At 31.7% G+C, this 21,217-nt stretch overlaps 3 protein-coding genes and 1 long non-coding RNA gene across 4 annotated transcripts; 3 read left to right on the forward strand and 1 right to left on the reverse strand.

Annotated features, from left to right (window-relative positions):
- Positions 1-708: 708 nt before the first annotated feature.
- On the reverse strand, positions 709-2,249 carry LOC145958442 (uncharacterized). The gene is made up of 2 exons (XR_014434248.1): positions 2,160-2,249; positions 709-1,747 (listed from the first exon to the last, which is right to left on the reverse strand). It is a non-coding gene; the product is annotated as an uncharacterized LOC145958442 (long non-coding RNA).
- Positions 2,183-4,114, forward strand: LOC109807261 (uncharacterized). Its single transcript, XM_020369782.3, has 3 exons — positions 2,183-2,622; positions 2,900-3,153; positions 3,602-4,114. The coding sequence occupies exons 1-3, from the start codon at positions 2,476-2,478 to the stop codon at positions 4,002-4,004; spliced, it is 804 nt and encodes a 267-aa protein (XP_020225371.1). The 5' UTR covers positions 2,183-2,475; the 3' UTR covers positions 4,005-4,114.
- A 2,476-nt stretch (positions 4,115-6,590) lies between these two features.
- LOC109808837 (importin subunit alpha-2) lies at positions 6,591-11,128 on the forward strand. Its single transcript, XM_020371988.3, has 11 exons — positions 6,591-6,966; positions 7,121-7,217; positions 7,307-7,398; positions 7,486-7,617; positions 7,711-7,896; positions 7,988-8,151; positions 8,236-8,314; positions 8,594-8,722; positions 9,976-10,103; positions 10,179-10,569; positions 10,652-11,128. The coding sequence occupies exons 1-10, from the start codon at positions 6,763-6,765 to the stop codon at positions 10,549-10,551; spliced, it is 1,584 nt and encodes a 527-aa protein (XP_020227577.2). The 5' UTR covers positions 6,591-6,762; the 3' UTR covers positions 10,552-10,569; positions 10,652-11,128.
- Positions 11,129-13,998: 2,870 nt separating this feature from the next.
- LOC109808209 (importin subunit alpha-2) lies at positions 13,999-18,107 on the forward strand. Its single transcript, XM_020371102.3, has 11 exons — positions 13,999-14,384; positions 14,535-14,631; positions 14,723-14,814; positions 14,902-15,033; positions 15,126-15,311; positions 15,403-15,566; positions 15,651-15,729; positions 15,995-16,123; positions 16,980-17,107; positions 17,185-17,575; positions 17,658-18,107. The coding sequence occupies exons 1-10, from the start codon at positions 14,181-14,183 to the stop codon at positions 17,555-17,557; spliced, it is 1,584 nt and encodes a 527-aa protein (XP_020226691.1). The 5' UTR covers positions 13,999-14,180; the 3' UTR covers positions 17,558-17,575; positions 17,658-18,107.
- The last annotated feature ends 3,110 nt before the right edge of the window (positions 18,108-21,217 follow it).

The raw sequence follows: 21,217 nt of genomic DNA on the forward strand, positions 1-21,217 counted from the left end.
TTAGGGTCACCGTATTCGAGATATTGTCTGCTTAGGTCGACGTTAGGCCGTCACGGTTTTGTAAAAGCATTATCAAAAATGATTTAGCATGGTTCCTACTTAGTGCTACTTGGCAACACCTTTTAAGCACGATGCATTTATAACTGTTCTTTGGCTTTTGTTAACATTTACAAACACTGAATTTAGGGGTGTGCAAAAAAACCGAACCGAACCGAACCATTTAAAACTGAACCGAACTGATCCAAAAAATAACCGATCCAAACAAGAAATATCCGAACCAAACCGGTTTTGAAAAATCTAATTAACCGAACCATTTTATTGAAACCGGATTGGATCAAAAACAGTTTTAAAAATCCATTTTAACCAAACATCAAAACACGGAAAGCAAGTTACCCAATCCGAATCTCCTACCCAGTACGCGGAGCTATTGGCTATTGCTGCGAAACATAGTCCTGACTCCTGAGTCGGTGAGTCCACGACTCTACGTCCCCAGACTCCCCACCACTGTGCTAAATCCCTATTTCCCAAAAGGCCAAAACCCCTGATTTTAACCAAACGCGGAGCTATTGCTGCGAAAATCCAAACGCGGAACGCTGTTGCTGCGAAAATCCAAACGCGAAACGCTATTGATACCATGCTGCTAACTATTTATTTTAATTTGTAATTTTTTGCCCCCTTTTGGCATTTATTCAATTTGCTTAATTTGAAGGTGTGAATTGTTATTCGATTGTCACAAGCTATGGTGAAGGACACTGCCTACTATGACATGTTAGGTGTCAATGTTGATGCATCTGCTGCAGAAATCAAGAAGGCTTATTATGTTATTATATTATTTCTCGATCTGGTGCAATGTTGAATTTGATTATCACTATATTTATGCTTTAGAAACAATTAGGTAGTTGCATGAATTAGAAATTTAGGCTTCAGTTTCTTTGTTATTCAAGTTTTTTATCTATTCTGAGACCGATGCTATACAATTTAACAACTCTTATGCTTTGGTTATGTTAATACTTTTTTGATTTTTGAATTGTTTGTGAAATTTGGAGTTTAATAAGCCCCAAAGAGTGTTCTCCTGAAGTTGCCTAGTGATCTTGTTCTGCCTGAAAATGTTCCCACCAGACAACACTTGGGATATTTTTACTTTTCCTTGTTACAATACTATTTTTTGTATTAATTCTTAATGTTTTCTATTTATAGTTTTATACATCATACATAAATTGATGGAAAGAGGTTTATAAGAAGTGCTTAGGGATAATATTAGCAGATGCTAATCCCATTGTACACCAGAATCATTTTGTAGCTTGGTGACATCATAGGTTGTTCTCAACGTCTCCAAGGAAGGTAGCTCTGTAACATTCCATGACTAATTGATACAATATTATAAAGCATTATTCAACAAGAAGCTGACTAATTTTACATCTATGTGGAAATAACATGCAGAACTTGTCAATTTGTTGGCTTCACTGTGATCTTGGTCCGCTTTTCAATATCTACGTGACAGTGTGTGCATGGCCAAACTAATCAAAATTTACCAAAAACACAATTTGAATGCCTCAAATTTGACTTGAAGAATAAAAAAGAATGTGGAACGTGAAAAGGAATCAGGCTAAACATGTTCACAGATCAGCTGGGTCAACGACTTGCATAGCTCAGACAATGATTCACTCAAATTGGCCCAATCATTCACTTAATTCACTTCATTCTTCTCGGATAAAATTGCCATGACAAAAGTATTTCATCTCATGTTCTACATAGGATAAATGTATTTCTTATATCAGCATTACAATTAAGGTTATATAGTTTTAAAATCTGGTTAAAAAAATCTGGTTAAAAAAATCTGGTTAAAAATCTATTTCAAAAAACCGGTTTCAAAAAACTGGTTTCAAAAAACCGGTTTTAAACCAGTTTTAAACCGGTTTTTATCCGATCCATTTTGGAAATGGATTAATCCATAAATCTGGATCAGCTATCCGATCCATTAATTAGGTTCGGTTCAAAATCGGATCAGTAAACTGGATCGGATCAGAATCTACTAAACCAATCCATTTAAAAGCGGATCGGATCGGTTTGGATCGGTTTTTAAAAAAAACCGATCCATGCCCACCCCTAACTGAATTGACTGAAAGGCACGTATACTTTGGGAGAGTAAAGAAGCATACCGTTTCAACTTCCACGAGTTTGCTGTGTCATGATTCATGAAAACTAGCTTTATCCTCGTCACACAGTACCCTTCAAAGGCAACCTTCTAGTTCTAATTGATTATACAATTCCCCTTGTGTGAATACCCAGTATTAAATCCCACAACATGGGAATCTCTACCCTTTAAGTAACCTTTGTTCCAAGCAATTCTTTCACACTTCCTTTCTTCTTCCCAAATATTCCCTAAAGAACATAAAATGTAATTCCAAACATAAGAGTCTCTTGTATGAATTGTGTATCTTCGGAACTCAAAAAAAAAAAAAAAACCCACGGAAAATGGCAGTCACACATGCTGACCTTGAACCAAGTCGAGGAAAAACGGATTTGAGTAGCAAAACAGGTGTCTTACTTATGGTTCTCACAATCCTATTGGGCCTATTATGCTTCACTCTTTGTCTCGTAGCAGAAGCCACACGTTCTCAGGTACTAGTTTAGTTAGAGCATGTTTAGATTCACATGGATGTTGGTTGGTTGTGGATCAGGAAGCAACAATTAATTGCTTTTACATCAGTTTTGAAATAACAATTAGTTGTTTTTAAATTAATTTTGATGTGATTCCTGTCTAAACGGATAATGAATGTGGAACCAAATATGCACTTATTATATCTGAATATTACCAATGTATACCGGTTACTCCCAAAATATTGAAAAGAAATGTGCATTTCATAAAGTTTGCAATCTGGTGGGGTTGATATGATAGGTCACGTGGATGAGCACAGCTGAAAATGGAAAGGGAAATAATAAATCTGAATGTGCGTACAGTGGTAGTGGGAAAATGCCATTGCTATGCGCTGTTTGTGCTTTCATTGCACTAGCAATTGCTATGCTGGTGGAGCACACTTTTATGCTCATCGCAGTTAGTAATTCGTCACCTGTATTACTCGCCTGGGATCCTGATTCTGCTTCTGCCAAATCGTTATCATGGCAAGCTGGAATTTTCTTCACTACAACTTGGTAAGGAAATGACATAAATTATGTTGTTTTTCACCAAAGTTTGGAGAAATTATTATTGTATGGTCTGATAACACCACTTATTATAATGGTCCTCGTTCATTTTTGCATGACATGCTAACCGAAATTTATTAATTCTTTCTTATATGTTTAAAAACTAGACTACATGTCACATAGAAATGGTCAACACTATAAACACATGATAGTCCTGAATTATACAATAATTTTTTTGTTTTATAGTAAAGTTTATCGAAGTTTTCCTAAATTAAAATGGAAACTTCTCACTAGTGCTAATCCAACTATATATGTATATATGTTGTGAAGATTCAACCAAACTCTGGACCAAATTGAATTAAGATCAATAAATAAATGTGTATAAGCTATTAGCATTGAACACAAGTGAAAACATGTCACTTAAACATAAACTGTTAAATCATGGTATGTGTTGTAGGATTTGCTTTGGAGTCGGGGAGATTCTGCTTTTGGCAGGAGTGAGTGTAGAGTCAGGCCATCTGAAGAATTGGTCCAAGCCTAGATCAAGTTGTCTTACCATCAGGCAAGGCTTGTTCTGTGCTGCAGGGGTGTTAGCTTTAACCACAGTCTTTCTAGCTTCTGCTTTATACCTAACGGCACTACGTGCCATAAGAATATCACGGGAGCAAGAAAATGTTCGACGGGAGGTGCTTATGACTTCTTCCCTCCATGCTTCTTCACCAAGAGCACCTCAACCACATTTCACCACTGTTTCTAGGGAGAACCCCACCCCTGGCGCGATGAAGGAAAATCCCGGGAATTTTGTGACGTTTGGACATTTTATCTTCCTTAACAACCCAATTCAGGGGAATTCGTCATAGGAAAAAGTTAATTCTAGGTGTTGGATAAATCCAAATATTAACTTTTTTATATTATTTTTGAGGTTACCATGTTATGGGCGATAGCTGTTAAATTCCATTGTGGCCCATGATTTTATGTTTCAAATCTTGTTTAGCGATTTTTTCTTTGAATCAGATTTGTCTATATTTGAAGCGACAATATTAGTTTGAGTGCTTGGAATATCGGATAGAACAATATTAATTTTTTTTAATATAATTTTATGAACTTTATATATTTGTCCACGTAAAAATAGAAAGATAATTAAAAAGGAATATATATATATATATATATATATATATATATATATATATATATATAAGGATTGAAATATTTTATTATTTGAACGTAAATGTATAATTTATATAATATTTTATTGGTCTATATTAAATACATGATACATATTATAATAATATTATCATAATATTCACCGAACATATGATAGAATTGAAGTTTTTTTTTATACTTTTATAATATAATACTCTTATTTTATTATATTCTCACATCATATCCAATCATTACCATCAAACAGATCAAGCTTAAAACATTGACTTGCATTGTTCTCTGATTTCAATTTATTTTTTATAATTAATTTAAATTTATTAACTTCATTGTTTTTTATAAATGAAGAAGGGGTAATTTTCTACTTAGCTATCACCACGAAATTGATATTAAAAAAATATATTTATTCAAAATTTAGTCACATCCAAATGATAAATAAATAATATAAAGGATTAAATATTTTTTTTTTATTTTCATAATTTAATTAATTTTTCTTTTAGTATTTATATCTTAAAATACTCTTTTAAGTTTCTATGCATATTATTTATTTTTTATTTTAGTTTTTGTTGTTTATATTTTATTAACATCGTTTATTTTATTTCTTGTTTGTATTTTATTAACGTCGTTTATGTTGTGATGATGTGATAAAAAAATTTTGATGTGACATTTATGACAACTTTTTATTTAAATGTTTTTTTAGTTTAATTTTTTTTCTAGTCTTTATAATTTTTATTTATTTTTTCTTTTAGTTTTTATAGTTTAAAATACTCTTACCTAATTTTTATACATATTTTTTTTATTAGTTTTCATCATTTTAATTTTTATTAATGCCATTTATGTTGTGATGAAATGATAAAGATGAACATGACATTTTTTAAGTGAATTCTTTTTTATTTGTTAAAATTATGTTGCATTAGATTTTTATTGTTCAACTGCAATGTTTTGGTGTGTAATCTTAAATCTAAGACTAAGACAACTATTGTTGAACTTTGATTGTTTCTTTCTTATAATAAGCGTCACTGTCAGAGGTAGAGATGCTAATATCTCGAGTTTATAGATTATTTGGATTGTGATTATCATGGGCACATGTTATTTTTCTTTAGGAGAGGAAGGGGGAGGTTCAATGGCAAAAGTAGAACATCCTCTTTAAGTGTTACCAATTATATATGAGAAGGAGGAGAGATTTTATACATAAGGACTTATAAAATTTTGGTGAAAATTAATGAGGCCCTAATTATATAGGGAATGAATTTTATTTATTTATTTTTTGTTGATTTCAAGTTACATTATAGGTGTCTTTGAAATTTTGGTTATTGTCTTCCATTTGGTACTCAATGTAAAAAATATAGAGTTGTAGTACTCTAGATTGGTAGATGAGACAACATTTAAACATATCTCTTGTATTTCATATAAACAATTGTAATGAAAAATATTTTAAAAATGTTTCACAACTATTCAGGTGGCATACAGGAGAAATGTTTAGAATGAACGAGATTTTTCATAACAAATTACGTTTGAATAGTAATTACAATTGAAAAATAAGAAACACTTTGCACTAAAACCTGAAATAAACTAGAAATCAAATACATTACTCCATGATTAGACATCTTAGTATTTTTTTCCCAAAACTTCCAAGCTCTCAATGTATACAATCTCACCTCCTTTTACATGTACACTAACTGATCTTCAAAGAATGTCTTATAATGTTGATTATTGAACTTCCAAAAATGATTCATGCTAATATTAATTACAATCCAAATCTTTTATAAACTCAAACTATTAACAATTTCAACTCCGTTAATGTTTTCTCCTTGAAAAAAAAAAAGAATTGAAACTCAATAATAATTGTCATAGTCTTAAGATTAAAATCAAACATAAAATTGTCATACTTAGATAATGGAGTCTAATATACAATAAATTAAAAGACTTTATTTCAAAATGATTTTTTTTATGTAATCACAACACAAATAATATTAATAAAAATAATAAAAAAGAAAATAAATTAAAATTCACAAAGTAAAAAAAGAAAGTATAAAAACTAAAAAAGGGTAGTTAAACCTAATAAAAAAATACTAATCGTGCCAAGAAACTAGTTAAAAAAAAAAAATAGATAGTTTTAATAAAAAGGTGTATCCACATATTTTTCTGTAAAACATTAAAAATAAAATTCATATTAAATCCTTGAACAGTAAGGTAGGGTACTGGTTACCGAGAACCATAAATAATTTAGTGGTTGAATGAAATGACCGTTGAAAGTTTAAAAGACTAGCTAGTAGCTAGCATGGCATTGCACATTGTTTTATTATTGATGACCCATCCCATCGGTTGGATCCATAACCCGCATCGAGCGCGAAGGTTTAGATCCAATCCATCCGAGATCCAATATAAGGCCGTATATCCAAATCCCATTTCCACCATCTAGGGTTTTTCTTTTTCCGATTCATTCTTTCACTCCCAACCATGTCGCTCAGGCCAAATGCCAGAACCGAGGTTCGCCGAAACCGCTACAAGGTCGCCGTCGACGCCGACGAGGGCCGCCGGAGAAGAGAGGACAATTTGGTCGAGATCCGCAAGAGCAAGCGCGAAGAGAGCTTGCTCAAGAAGCGTCGCGAAGGCCTCCAACAGTTCCCCGCTCCTCTTCAGAATTCCACCGTCGACAAGAAGGTTCCTCATCCATCCATTCTTCGTTTCCTTCCCATCTTTTTGTTGCTCTGCTATAAATTAGGGTTCGATCGCTTGCTTTCATAGGGTTTTAGTTACCGTGTGTGATGGTTGTTAGTGATATTATAGAAATGGTTATTCCATTCTGTTATTGCAGTTAGAGAGTCTTCCTGCTATGGTCACTGGAGTTTGGTCGGATGATAATAGTCTGCAACTCGAGGCCACAACGCAATTTCGAAAGCTGCTTTCCATCGGTAACTGTGCTTCTCTATTCTAATTGCTATTTTTTCTGAATCGCCTGTGTGTTCTATGTATTGAGGCGGTTATTGATTTTTTGCTATAGAACGGAGTCCTCCGATTGAGGAAGTTATTCAAGCAGGTGTTGTTCCACGTTTTGTTGAGTTTCTTGTTAGGGAGGATTTCCCTCAACTTCAGGTTTGAGTGCCTTTTCGCTTTGCAACTTATGTCCCTTGTACAGTAGTTGGGTTTATTAGTTATTTGTGTCGCCTGTTGTTTGTTTAGTTTGAGGCTGCATGGGCTCTCACAAACATTGCATCCGGGACATCGGAGAACACTAAGGTGGTCATTGATCATGGGGCAGTTCCTATATTTGTCAAGCTACTTAGTTCTCCTAGTGATGATGTTCGGGAGCAGGTATGTATGTTATATTTGAATTTGGCTGTGGCATGGTAGTGTAAACATATTCCTTTTTAATTTTTACTTAACATTAATTTGCTGAAACTCTAGGCAGTATGGGCTTTGGGAAATGTTGCTGGTGATTCCCCTAGGTGTAGAGATCTAGTGCTCAGCAATGGTGCCCTCATCCCACTGTTGGCCCAGTTGAATGAGCATGCAAAACTCTCAATGCTGAGAAATGCCACATGGACATTATCTAACTTCTGTAGGGGTAAGCCACAGCCCCCATTTGAGCAGGTAATATCCTTTTCGCTATTCATTGGTTAATATTCAACATTTGAGATAGTGTCTTTTGGCGTATTATTATTGCTAATATTTTAATTGTCAGGTGAGACCAGCACTTCCGGCACTTGAGCGTTTGGTTTTTTCCAACGATGAAGAAGTTTTGACAGATGCTTGTTGGGCACTATCATATCTCTCTGATGGCACAAATGACAAAATCCAAGCAGTTATTGAGGCAGGCGTATGTGGCAGATTGGTGCAGCTCCTCATGTGAGTATTAGTTCTACTATACCTGTTAACAATAGATTCTGTTGTAATTGTTGGCTTCCTTCACCTTGTGTAAATTCTTAGCAGACACCCATCTCCCTCAGTGCTGATTCCCGCTCTTCGTACAGTGGGAAATATTGTGACTGGAGATGACATGCAGACTCAGGTAACGACATGTCAATAGTTGGTAATAGTTTGTTGATTTGTTGATACTATTGAAAGGAACACAAGCAGTTTTCAACCTTTGTTTTTTTGCCCCAGTTGTTCCAAATATTTTCTTATACAACTCAAGTTTGTTGAAAAGTTAATATGGTAGTCCTTGACTCTGCAAAAGGAGTTCAGATTGTCTGTTTTGTTGTGTTTTTTCTATCCTTCTATGTTGTGCATGTGTACCAGACCCAGTACTTCAAGAATTTCCTAATTCTGGTGGATTTTTTATCATCAGAGTATCATCAACCATGGTGCACTCCCTTGCCTTTTGAACCTGTTGACACATAATCACAAAAAAAGCATCAAGAAAGAAGCTTGCTGGACTATATCAAACATTACTGCTGGAAATAAGGAACAAATACAGGTAAGCCAGTAAATCCCAATTATTTGTCACTGTGCTTTTATAGTTTCTACTTTTGGTAATTTTGTTGCCTTGAAGCTGCTTATATGTTAAATTGAATTGATCTGTCAAGAACATTTGCTTATTACTTGTTGTTTTAGGTTTGGTTATGCTTCTGGGATTTTGGACTATAAGTAGTGAGGGTGAAATTATATCCAACTTAGATTTAGTTAGTCTATGCCTATGGGAGAGAAGGATAAAAGATTGTCTCAATCCCACCTTCCTAACCCCCCTCCTGCCCCCCTTTTGTAGGTAAAAAAAACTGGCCTGTTAAACATAATGCAGTTTGACATTGAGCTTTGTTTTGTGTAATTTAATTTCATAAGTTTGAGTATGAAGCTAGGCTATGCAATTTGTCTAATCAGCTAGATTGATGAATTGAAATTATTTTTTGTCATTCAAGTTAAAAAATGTCGCAAACTACATTATTGTAGCAAGCTTTTTACTTGCTGGATGTAGCGCTGTGTGTATGTGTTATCTAACCATAAGAATCTTGATCTGTTTTGATTTAGTGATATAGATAGATAAGTGAATCATTTTGGGTGCTGAATCAGCTGAATGGTTCCTGAATTGTGATAAGTTTCTGCATCACATGGTTCAGTTTGCAATTGGGTTCCTAATTGGGTCAGAATGTGACCTGGTTCTGAAAAACCCTAAAAAAATTGTTTGTTTGTTTTCTGGGAAAAAAAATTGTGGCAAATGGAGGGAAATAATTGATCCAAACCTGATAATGTGACACACATGAAATAGTTTAGAAAGAAACTTTTATTCTCTTTTCTCCATTCTCTGCCTCTCCCCACACTGTACAGTACTGTCCCATACTATTTTATTGCTGGTATTTTATACTTGTCTCTCCTCTTTGTTGCTGTCTTTATAGTAGTATTGTGCTCTGTGCTAGTTGGGATTGTGGGTGAAAATTGAGTCACACTAAAGAAAGGAGGCTGATATTACTATTTTATCTATTGATGTGTTTCTTCACTGCTAAAATGCTCTCCCATTTATGTTTTAGTTATTCATCATTAATTTGTGCTGTTATATGAATATTTTAGCTATATATCTTAATGAGTTTACAATTCATGAGTAAGAAAATAAGCCTTCTCTAATGGACAGACTTGATATATATGTTCCTAATGAGAGATGTTTTAGTCTGTATATTATTACAAAGTGTATGATCCTGTTTTTGTTGTTGAAAAATCTTATGCATTCTTTGTATGTAGGCTGTTATTGAAGCAGCTCTGATTGCCCCCCTTGTCAATCTTCTTCAAAATGCCGAGTTTGACATTAAAAAGGAAGCTGCTTGGGCAATCTCAAATGCTACATCGGGTGGAACTCATGATCAGATCAAGTATGTGATTTTGTGACTGGTTATTCTCTATACTTTTTAAATCTATGGCATTCACTTATCTTATGGGTTTTCAAGGTACTTGGTTGGCCAGGGTTGCATAAAGCCTCTCTGTGATCTGCTTGTTTGCCCGGACCCAAGGATTGTCACTGTCTGTTTAGAAGGTCTAGAGAATATTCTCAAGGTTGGAGAAGCTGAGAAGAGCCTAGGTAATACTGGAGATGTCAACTTGTATGCACAGATGATAGATGATGCGGAGGGATTGGAGAAGATTGAAAACCTGCAGAGTCATGACAACAATGAAATATACGAAAAGGCTGTTAAAATTCTAGAAACATACTGGTTGGAAGACGAGGATGAGACATTACCTTCAGGAGATGGTGCTCAAGCTGGTTTCAATTTTGGGAGCAACGAGCTTCCAGTTCCATCTGGGGGATTCAACTTTAGCTGAAGACCTTTTCCTGAGAAGGTAAATGTTTTACATGTCTCAGGTCATAAATCATACTTTTGGATCATTTTGTATAATAATAACCTCAGCATTATGATTGTAGGGAGTTGTTGGATGAAGTAGGGGTTTATGCCGGATGGCTGTTGGGATAAAGTCTGGAAGGGTCAGTCATTGCACCTTGTTTCTGCTTACAGTCTGGTCTGGTCTAGTGTCCGTCGTGGTCAATGAGTTGCTGGGGTCAGCTTACGCTTACCAAGTCCAAGTAATAAGGGACTGGTGGATTGAATTGCAGCATAATGACCTTTTTTTCAGCTGTGTTTGTTGTATAAAAATTATATATAATGCTGGTGAGTGGTGAGAAATATCTGGAAGGTTATATGTTGCAGTGGCAGGGACATGGGCTATATGGCGAGGGGTTTTTCTTCTATGCGGCTTTCAGTGCTGTTTTTATCGAGTCCTAGTTGTATTGGCAAGATTTATTTGGTCAATGTTTGATTTGGTTGGGTAAATATATTATTCCGAAACATTTTTCATGGTCTATTCCTAATTCCAATCGAAGAATTAGTGCTATTTTTTTGCATGATTATTATTTCACTTGCAAGACATTAGCCCCTTGCATTGAACTGATGCACGTCAAATAGGTGTCCTCGTTATTTTCCAAGTCTAAAATGATCTTTTTGTACTTTTCAAAGAAAATCGTACGTTTTAATTTTAAACATTGTATGTAATGTTTCAAAATTAAAAATAAAATTGCCTTGTTTTTAAGCTAATTGTGTTTAAAATGGTATAATAGCATTACAACTTAACATTGCAGCTTAAACAACTAAATATATAGTATAGGTACTTCTTTACTATACTTTTATAAAATGGTATGCTAATTATTTTATAATACATAGTCATTTTTCACATTAAGAGCGTGTTGTGACTGTAAAAACATGTTAATAAAAATGTATGTCACAGTAATTGTCAACTTTGAATGTTGGAGAAAAATAAATAAAATCAATTAAAAAATATACAAAAAAAATAGACTTGGACATCAATTTAAAGGACTGAAATTAATTTAGAGTATTTTGGATGAAAAGTTTAAATGAACTAATTTTTTTTTTAAGAATTTCAAATGTTTTGAGATAAAATATTTTGTTTTATATTGTAAAATTAAAAAGAATTGAAATTTAAGTATTTGTAATTTTTCAAAGTCTTCCAAAAAAATTAAGAAATTGAAATTCATAATATTTTTTTTTCTTTCTTATCTCACATATATACCTTTTATTTCACTCTTATCTCTAATGTTTCATTTTACCTCTTTCATACTTTATTTTCTCTCTCTTCCTTATTTACTCTCATTCTTTTTTTTTCCTCCCAATTTCTTTTCTTAATTACTAAATATTCAAAAATATTTTTTAATTATTAAATATTATTTAACATTAAATTTTAAAATTATTAAATATTTAAAAATTGGCTAATATTTATTTTTATAAATATAATCTTAAAATCTCATTATATATATATAATCAATTTTAATTATGGTTAAAATCAAATTACCATATCTAAATTAAAATTTTAAGATTTAAGAAATTTGAATTAACTTATCCAAAAAAAAATTTAAAAATGATAAAAATTGAAATAAAAATAATTCAAATTTTAATAGTTTCAAATTCCTTGAATTTTTAAAATTTTTCATCTAAACACATCCTTGAGTCTTTTTGTCTAGTCCATTATAATTTTTGCAATGTGTTAGCTCGTAATGGACTAGGTAATATGTTTTATCATCTCTAGATTCATACTATATTTTTTTTATAAAAGATATTAAGTCAAGTTTTTTTTTATTTTTTTTTTTATCGAAACTTATTTAGATAAACAAAAAAATAAGCATTCATAATTATTATTATATCAAATTTGTTATTTATATTTATATACTATAAATAGAGGTAATGACATGTTTTTTTTTTATACTTATATATTTATTTATTATCATTTTACCCCTCTAACTTTCAAAACAATTTTTTTCTTCCATATATATATATATATATATGGGACTTATTTTTGTTTTCATTTTTTTTACTCTTTTATAAATTTATTTTTCAAACTTCTCGCATTCTCTAATTAATCATTCAAATTTTTTTACATCCTCTATTTATTAATTGCTCTTTCACATTTGACTTTAATTATTTTATTATTTAATTTATTTTTATTTTATAAGCAAAATATAAATATACAAAATATATTTTGACACTAATAATGTATTAAAATTATGGCCTAATTATGATTTTAGTCCTTTAAATTTAAGATATATCTTTTTTTTCTAAAATTTAAAATTCATTTTTTTAATTCTTAAAATATAAAAAATATTATTTTAATCCATCAAATTTAAAATTTATTCTTTTAGTCTATCAAATTTGAAACGTGTTTTTAGTATAAAATATTAAAAAATTATTATTTTAGTCTCTTTACTCAAATGTCAGTAATTAATTTGTTGTATATAAGTCTTTTACTTATATTATTAAAATTGAAATCGTAATATTAGATCAATTAATATTACAAAATTGTTTTAACATGTTAGTAACAATTATGTTATTACTAATATTATAAAATTGTTTTAATCTGTCACTATCAATTATGTTATTATTACTGTCATTATTATAGAAAATATATTTTATAGATTTATTGTTTTATTACAAAGTATGTTTTTAAATAAGTTATCATTTTAAATTTTATATTAAACCTTAAAATATTTTTATATCATATAAACAAATTTAATTTGATTTAGTCTTTAATTTACATTTATAATAGTGCTGAATTATTACAAAATATAAATAAGGACATTTTTTTTTTATGTAAGTCAAGTCGAAAACTTTAAAAAAAACCCATAAAACTATGACACATTAAATATTATCGAATTCTTATTATAATATCTAAATTTTTAAATTCATGTAGTTATTTTTATAAGCCTTAATTTATTATGTCTCAAGTATTTTTTTTTTTTTTTTACTTTATGAAAATATTCTTATTGATTCTTTAGAGGTTAACAAATAAGTGAAGCTCATTTAATGTATATCTCTTAATCTAAAATAGTCTCTTGTTTTTATTTTTGGAAATTGGAACACAATTTTTTTAAAAATATATGTTAAGTATCTCATTAATTTAGGGATAATTTTGAAAAGAAGTACTATAAATTTAAGACAGATTTATTAACCTTAGAAAAATTAACTTTTCTTAATCTTAATAAATTAATCACTTAGGTTTCACAATAAAAACATGAATAATGTTACTGTTACAACAAAAATTATACAATATTATTTTTGTGTATATTTTTGTTTATCACTTCATTTAATATAAAAAAAATATCATTAATAATTGAGAGAATACAGGATAAATGAAATTATATGGAAAGATGCACATAAAAATACACAGAGATTAATATAAAAAGTTGAGTAATATTCATTGAACATATTTTCAACCTAAAGCAGATTGAGGCACGACAAAACCTAATTCGGGGTGACATTGAGAAAGCATCCCATCGGTTGGATCGTAACCCGCATCGAACGCCAAGGTTTAGATCCAATAAAAGGCCATTCAAATCCCATTTCCAGCCTAGGGTTTTTCTTTTCTGATTCATTCTTTCACTCCCAACCATGTCGCTCAGGCCAAATGCCAGAACCGAGGTTCGCCGCAACCGTTACAAGGTCGCCGTCGACGCCGACGAGGGCCGCCGTAGGCGAGAGGACAATATGGTCGAGATCCGCAAGAGCAAGCGCGAAGAGAGTTTGCTTAAGAAGCGTCGCGAAGGCCTCCAACAGTTCCCCGCTCCTCTTCAGAATTCCACCGTCGACAAGAAGGTTCCTCATCCATCCATTCTTCATTTCCTTAGCATCTTTTTGTTGCTCTGTTTTAATTAGGGTTCGATCGCGTGCTTCGATAGGTTTTTAGTTACTGTGTGTGGTGGTTAGTTATATTATAGAAGCGGTTTTTCGATTCTGTTATTGCAGTTAGAGAGTCTTCCTGCCATGGTTACTGGAGTTTGGTCGGATGATAATAGTCTGCAACTCGAGGCCACAACGCAATTTCGAAAGCTGCTTTCCATTGGTAACTGTTATTTGTGTGTGAATACTGCGCTTCTATATTCTAATTCCGCGTGTGTTGTATGTATTGATGCGGTTATTTACTTTTGCTATAGAGCGGAGTCCTCCGATTGAGGAAGTTATTCAAGCAGGCGTTGTTCCACGTTTTGTTGAGTTTCTTGTTAGGGAGGATTTCCCTCAACTTCAGGTTTGAGTGCCTTTTCGCTTTGCAACTTATGTCCCTTGTTTAGTTGTTGGTTTTGTTAGTTATTTGTGTCCCCTGTTGTTTGTTTAGTTTGAGGCAGCATGGGCTCTCACAAATATTGCATCTGGGACTTCTGAGAACACTAAGGTGGTCATTGATCATGGGGCAGTTCCTATATTTGTCAAGTTACTTAGTTCTCCTAGTGATGATGTTCGGGAGCAGGTATGTATGTTATATTTAAATCTTGCTGTGGCACGCCAGTGTAAGCATCTTCCTTTTTAATTTTACTGAACATTAATTTGCTGAATTTCTAGGCAGTGTGGGCTTTGGGAAATGTTGCTGGCGATTCTCCTAGGTGTAGAGATCTAGTGCTCAGCAATGGTGCTCTCATCCCACTATTAGCCCAGTTGAATGAGCATGCAAAACTCTCAATGCTGAGAAATGCCACGTGGACATTATCTAACTTCTGTAGGGGTAAGCCACAACCTCCATTTGAGCAGGTAATATTTTTTCGGTATTTATCGGTTAATTGTTAAAATTTTGAGATAGTGTCTTTTGGCATATTTCTATTGCTAATGTTTTAATTGACAGGTGAGACCAGCACTTCCGGCTCTTGAGCGTTTGGTTTTTTCCAACGATGAAGAAGTTTTGACAGATGCTTGTTGGGCACTATCATATCTCTCTGATGGTACAAATGACAAAATCCAAGCAGTTATTGAGGCAGGCGTATGCGGCAGATTGGTGCAGCTCCTCATGTGAGTATTAGTTCTACTATACCTGTTAAAAATAGATTCTGTTGTAATTGTTGGTTGCCTTAACTTTGTGTGAATTCTTTTCAGGCACCCATCTCCCTCAGTGCTGATTCCGGCTCTTCGTACAGTGGGAAATATTGTGACTGGAGATGACATGCAGACTCAGGTAAAGACATGTCAATGGTTGGTAATAGTGTCTTGATACTATTGAAAGGAACACAAGCAATTTTCAGCCTTCGTTTTTTGTCCCAATTGTTCCAAATATTTTCTTATTCAACTCAAGTTTGTTGAAAAGTTAATATGGTAGTTCTTGACTCTACAAAAGGTGTTCAGATTGTCTGTTTCGTTGTGTTTTTTCTATCCTTCTATTTTGTGCATGTCTACCAGTACTTTAAGAATTTCCTAATTCTGGTGGATTTTTTTACCATCAGAGTATTATCAACCATGGTGCACTCCCTTGCCTTTTGAACCTGTTGACGCATAATCACAAAAAAAGCATCAAGAAAGAAGCTTGCTGGACTATATCAAACATTACTGCTGGAAATAAGGAACAAATACAGGTAAGCCAGTAAATCCCAAATATTTGTCACTCTGCTTTTATAATTTCTATTTTTGGTAATGTTGGTGTCTTGAACCTGCATACATGTTAAATTGAATTGATCTGTTGAGAACATTTGCTTATGACTTGTTTTATATTTGGTTATGCTTCTGTGATTTTGGACTATAAATAGTGAGGGTGAACTTATACCCAACTTTGATTTAGTTAATCCATGTCAAAGCAGACAATGATGATTGATTTAGACTCGATTTCACCTGCATCCCCCTTCCCTTTTCTAAGGGAAAAAGTGGATTTTATTAATTTCTGCATCACACGGCTCAGTTTGCAATTGGGTCAGAATGTGACCTGGTTCTGCAAGCCCCTTAAGTTGTGGGTTTTCTGGAAAAAAAAATTTGGAAGGGAAATAATTGATCTAAACCTGATAATGTGACCCACATGAAATAGTTTAGAAAGAAACTGTAATTCTCATTTCCCCATTGTCTGCCTCACCCTACACTGTACAGTGCTCGCCTATTTTGTTGCTGGTATTTTTATACTTGTCTCTACTCGTTGTTGCTGGTATTTTGTGCTATTTGGATTGTGGGTGAAAAATGAGTCTCAAAAGCAAAGAGACTGATATTACTTTTTAATCTGTTGATGTTTTTGTGTTTCTTAATGTTAAAATGCTCTCCGATTTATGTTTTAGTTATTGATCACGAATTTGTTCTGTTATATGACTGTGTTATCTATATGTTTAGTCTCAAATTGGAAGACTAATATTTGTGTTTCTAATGAAAGATGTTTTAGTCTATATATTATTGCGTAGTGCTAGATTCTCTTTTTCCTGTTGAAAAATCTTATGCACTCTATGTATGTAGGCTGTTATTGAAGCAGCTCTGATTGCCCCCCTTGTCAATCTTCTTCAAAATGCCGAGTTTGACATTAAAAAAGAAGCTGCTTGGGCAATCTCAAATGCTACATCGGGTGGAACACATGATCAGATCAAGTATGTGATTTTATGTGATTGGTTATTCTTTATAATTTTTAAATCTATGGTATTCACTTATCTTATGGGTTTTCAAGGTACTTGGTGAGCCAGGGTTGCATAAAGCCTCTCTGTGATCTGCTTGTTTGCCCGGACCCAAGGATTGTCACTGTCTGTTTAGAAGGTCTAGAGAATATTCTCAAGGTTGGAGAAGCTGAGAAGAGCCTAGGTAATACTGGAGATGCCAACTTGTATGCACAGATGATAGATGATGCCGAGGGATTGGAGAAGATTGAAAACCTGCAGAGTCATGACAACAACGAAATATACGAAAAGGCTGTTAAAATTCTTGAAACATACTGGTTGGAAGATGAGGATGAGACATTACCTTCAGGAGATGGTGCTCAAGCTGGTTTCAATTTTGGAAGCAATGAGCTTCCAGTCCCATCTGGTGGATTCAACTTTAGTTGAAGACCTTTTCCTGAGAAGGTAAATGTTTTACATGTCTCAGGTCATAAATCATACTTTTGGATCATTTTGTATAATAATAACCTCAGCATTATGATTGTAGGGAGTTGTTGGATGAAGTAGGAGTTTATGCCGGATGGCTGTTGGGATAGTCTGGAGGGTCAATCATTGCACCTTGTGTCTGCTTATAGTCTGGTCTGGTATGGTCTGGTGTAGTGTCGTCCTTCGTGGTTAATGAGTTGCTGGGGTTAGTTTACGCTACCAAGTCCAAGTAATAAAGGACTGGTGGATTCAACAGCAGCATAATGACCTTTTTTTCAGCTGTTTTGTTGTATAAAATATATATATAATATATATTGCTGGTGAGTGGTGAGAAATATCTGGAAGGTCGTATGTTGCAGTGACACAGACACGGGCTATATGGCGAGGGGTTTTTCTACAATGCGGCTTTCAGTGCTGTTTTTATCGAGTCCTAGTTGTACTGACAATTTATTTGGTCAGTCTTTATTTGATTTGGGTAAATATATTATTCCGAAACAATTTTTAAGATCTATTTCAAATTCCAATTGAAGAATTAGTGCTATTTTTTCGCGTGGTTGTGAATATTTTGCAACATGATTATTTCACTCGCAAGACATGAGCTGAAGAGCCCCTTGCATTCAACTGCTGCACGTGATTTAAATTTCGAAATTAAATTTGATTGGTATTTATTCTGCCTTTTGCATTTGATATGTCATGCAGAATTATTTTTTCCTTTATAACTTCCCTTTCTTTTCGGTTTTTTTAGTAGTTTTGTTTACATTTTTTTGACACCGTTTATATTTATTTGTTATTTTAAAGATTCAAGACAACGTTAATTATATTGACAATTATATCCTTGTGTTTTTAATGAATGAATTGTATCATTGAGTAAAATAATAAAGGTATAATAGGAGATATCAAAATATTACATTTCTTGATGTGTATAAAATTAAATGATCGTTAAAATTTCAAGCCAGTAAAATCAATTTACTCAACTGTTTTTTTTTTTTCCTATTAAAATTGCACGTTTAGTTTTTAACTAAACAATTTACTTCTCTCGTTATGTGTATGTATTTCTTTGGTCTTTTATATTCCTTGGCAAACAGAGTGTGGAAGGTGGTCAAGTACAACCACGGAAGATATAAGAAGGAACGACCATTACCAGCGACAAAGGTGTTGTAGTGAAGCTTGAATAGGAGCATCGTATCACATGACTCTTCTCTTTTGATTGTTGAATGCTTCGGAGAGCATGTGGACGAATCTGGTCCCTCGCCGGAGTCTTTGGTCTATAGACATTCATCAAGTACAAGGGGTAATTATGTCAAAGGCAAATGTTATATCAAACAATTTTTATTTTTAATTATTAGTTTAGAAAATTATAAAAAAAGCATCTGAAAAGTGTGATATCGTCGGTTTCTATAACTATTAATAATATATAAATGTGATACAATATTTTGGTGTAAACATTTTTAAGACATTTCTATTCTTTATTTATTTTGGTAATCATATACCCTTTTTTTTAAGTATAGAACAATTCTGTAATTTTATTTTATTAATTTTAAAAATTATTATTTATTTAAAATAATTTTTTTTCAATAAACTATAATTCCACTATAGATTTTAACTTAAACACATACAATATTCACGAGACAATTTTCATTTGGTATCCATTTTTTCTTTTTTTATTTTATCTTTAATAACTATACATAATCTCTAATAATTCTACAAATTATCAGGATAAATTTATTTTTTTATAATTCCTAATTTATGCATGCAATGTCTTTTTTTGACTGATAAATAATAAATTAATGATTATATTTTACTTCTCCACTATGCATCATATACAAGTCTAACTTTTACTCAGAAAATTTAGTCTATATATTAAATATGAATAGTTATTTTTTTAGAATTTTTTATTTAATTAAATTTTTTTTTAAATTCTAACTTCTTACCAAATTTATTTTTTATTTTTAATATTTATTTAATAAGTATTTTTAATATTTATAAAATAAAATTTAATATTTTATTTATTATTATTATTTACATATGATAAATATTTAATCCGAACATTACACGAATTAAAATAATAATGACGATATATAAATAGAAACAACTTTTTTTTTTACACCAATAGGAACAACCTGTTAAAAATCGAATAATTAAATATGAATGAAGAAGTAATTGCTAATGATTACCAATTACCACTATGAAGTTAGCCTACTGAGTGAAGGCCCCCAAATGACCATAAGTTAATTTATAAAATAAAAATTTCTTAGGGCGATTAGTAAAGGTGGTTAGAATCACATGATAAAAATTAGGATAAATTTTTAAATGATTTTTGAGATTATATCGTTTGATTATTTTATTATGTTTTGAACATTTAAAATTGTGAGATTTCAAAGTTTTCTTTAAAGGTTTCCAAGTTTATGTAAAAACAAAATTATTTTTTTATAATCTTATTTTTAACAACGATATATGACTAAAAAGTGTAAAATTAATGTTTTACCGAATAATGTGTCTATTTATTTTCTAATGTACCTATTTATTCTCCAATTATCTAAAAAGTATAACAGGTAAATATGTAATAAATACTTTGAAAAACTAAAATATTAATCATTATCTTAATTCTTATGCATAATCTTAAAGACAATAAAAAAAATGGAAAGAGTATATTAGTTTATAAACAACCCTACTGTTGATGTTCTTTTATCAAAATATTCAGTTTACAATAATTATTACTTTTACTGTAGTTAATGTTAATAATGATTACTGAAATGAAATGTCGATCTTAATTAGAAAAAAAAAAACATTAATATTCATGCTAATCTGCCATCTTATCATGATCTAAGTTTTGTCCATAGCATGGCAAAACGGGTCTGGGTCTGGCTCCACAGCCCGGATTGGACATTCTTGTTCGCCGGATTGGTGGGTCGGCATTGGTTGACTGTTGACATGTCTTATGTTTTTATTATTATTTTATTTTTAATCATAAACTTAAATAAATTATAAAATTTATTATGAGAGTAATTTATAATTTATAATATAATAAATATATTATAAGTTTGATTTATTTTATTTTATTATAAGTTGTGAGATTATTATTATTATTATATATTTATTTTATTATATATCAAATTTGATATTCGTTATATAATAAATCAAATTAAATTTTTTATAATTTAATATTTATTTTATTATTTACATACACTGATATAAGTAGATATTTTATATATTAATAAAAAAATATGTTCAAAGAGATATTTAAAATAAATGAAAAAGAAATTTCTTTTTTATTTTTTTGGTAGAATAGCAGGTTCATTAGCTTGCCAACCTATCCTTAGATGACGTAAATTATGATGTCTATCTCATTTTTACTTTGCGAGTTAACAATAAGAGAGTCTAAACAAATTTGATTAATTTATTTTATCACTCCTAACATCGTACATTAGTTCATTTAGTAGTTTTTTTTTACAAGCTTATTTAGTAGTTTAGGTATTTTTGGACTTATTGACCATCTTAAATTAAAAGAAATACAAAAATTAATTTTAAATCTATTTACCTTAATAAATTGTTTTTGCCATGTTAGCATTACTGCTAAGAAAATGTTATATATTTCGGGCACCATCAATTTAAAACAAAAAA

This window comes from Cajanus cajan, chromosome 5 (assembly GCF_000230855.2).
Source record: "Cajanus cajan strain Asha chromosome 5, NIPB_CcT2T_4, whole genome shotgun sequence".
Taxonomy (NCBI): Eukaryota; Viridiplantae; Streptophyta; class Magnoliopsida; order Fabales; family Fabaceae; genus Cajanus; species Cajanus cajan.

What these genes read in the sequence shown, in the direction of transcription:
- LOC109808837 (XM_020371988.3), top strand. Translation starts at nt 6,763, where the DNA reads ATGTCGCTCAGGCCAAATGCCAGAACCGAGGTTCGCCGAAACCGCTAC. An exon ending in TCGAAAGCTGCTTTCCATCG is followed by an intron (nt 7,218 to 7,306) that starts GTAACTGTGCTT and finishes TTTTTGCTATAG; the next exon opens with AACGGAGTCCTCCGATTGAG. An exon ending in GGAACTCATGATCAGATCAA is followed by an intron (nt 10,104 to 10,178) that starts GTATGTGATTTT and finishes TGGGTTTTCAAG; the next exon opens with GTACTTGGTTGGCCAGGGTT.
- LOC109807261 (XM_020369782.3), top strand. Translation starts at nt 2,476, where the DNA reads ATGGCAGTCACACATGCTGACCTTGAACCAAGTCGAGGAAAAACGGAT. An exon ending in CAGAAGCCACACGTTCTCAG is followed by an intron (nt 2,623 to 2,899) that starts GTACTAGTTTAG and finishes TTGATATGATAG; the next exon opens with GTCACGTGGATGAGCACAGC. An exon ending in ATTTTCTTCACTACAACTTG is followed by an intron (nt 3,154 to 3,601) that starts GTAAGGAAATGA and finishes TATGTGTTGTAG; the next exon opens with GATTTGCTTTGGAGTCGGGG.
- LOC109808209 (XM_020371102.3), top strand. Translation starts at nt 14,181, where the DNA reads ATGTCGCTCAGGCCAAATGCCAGAACCGAGGTTCGCCGCAACCGTTAC. An exon ending in GAAATAAGGAACAAATACAG is followed by an intron (nt 16,124 to 16,979) that starts GTAAGCCAGTAA and finishes CTATGTATGTAG; the next exon opens with GCTGTTATTGAAGCAGCTCT. An exon ending in GGAACACATGATCAGATCAA is followed by an intron (nt 17,108 to 17,184) that starts GTATGTGATTTT and finishes TGGGTTTTCAAG; the next exon opens with GTACTTGGTGAGCCAGGGTT.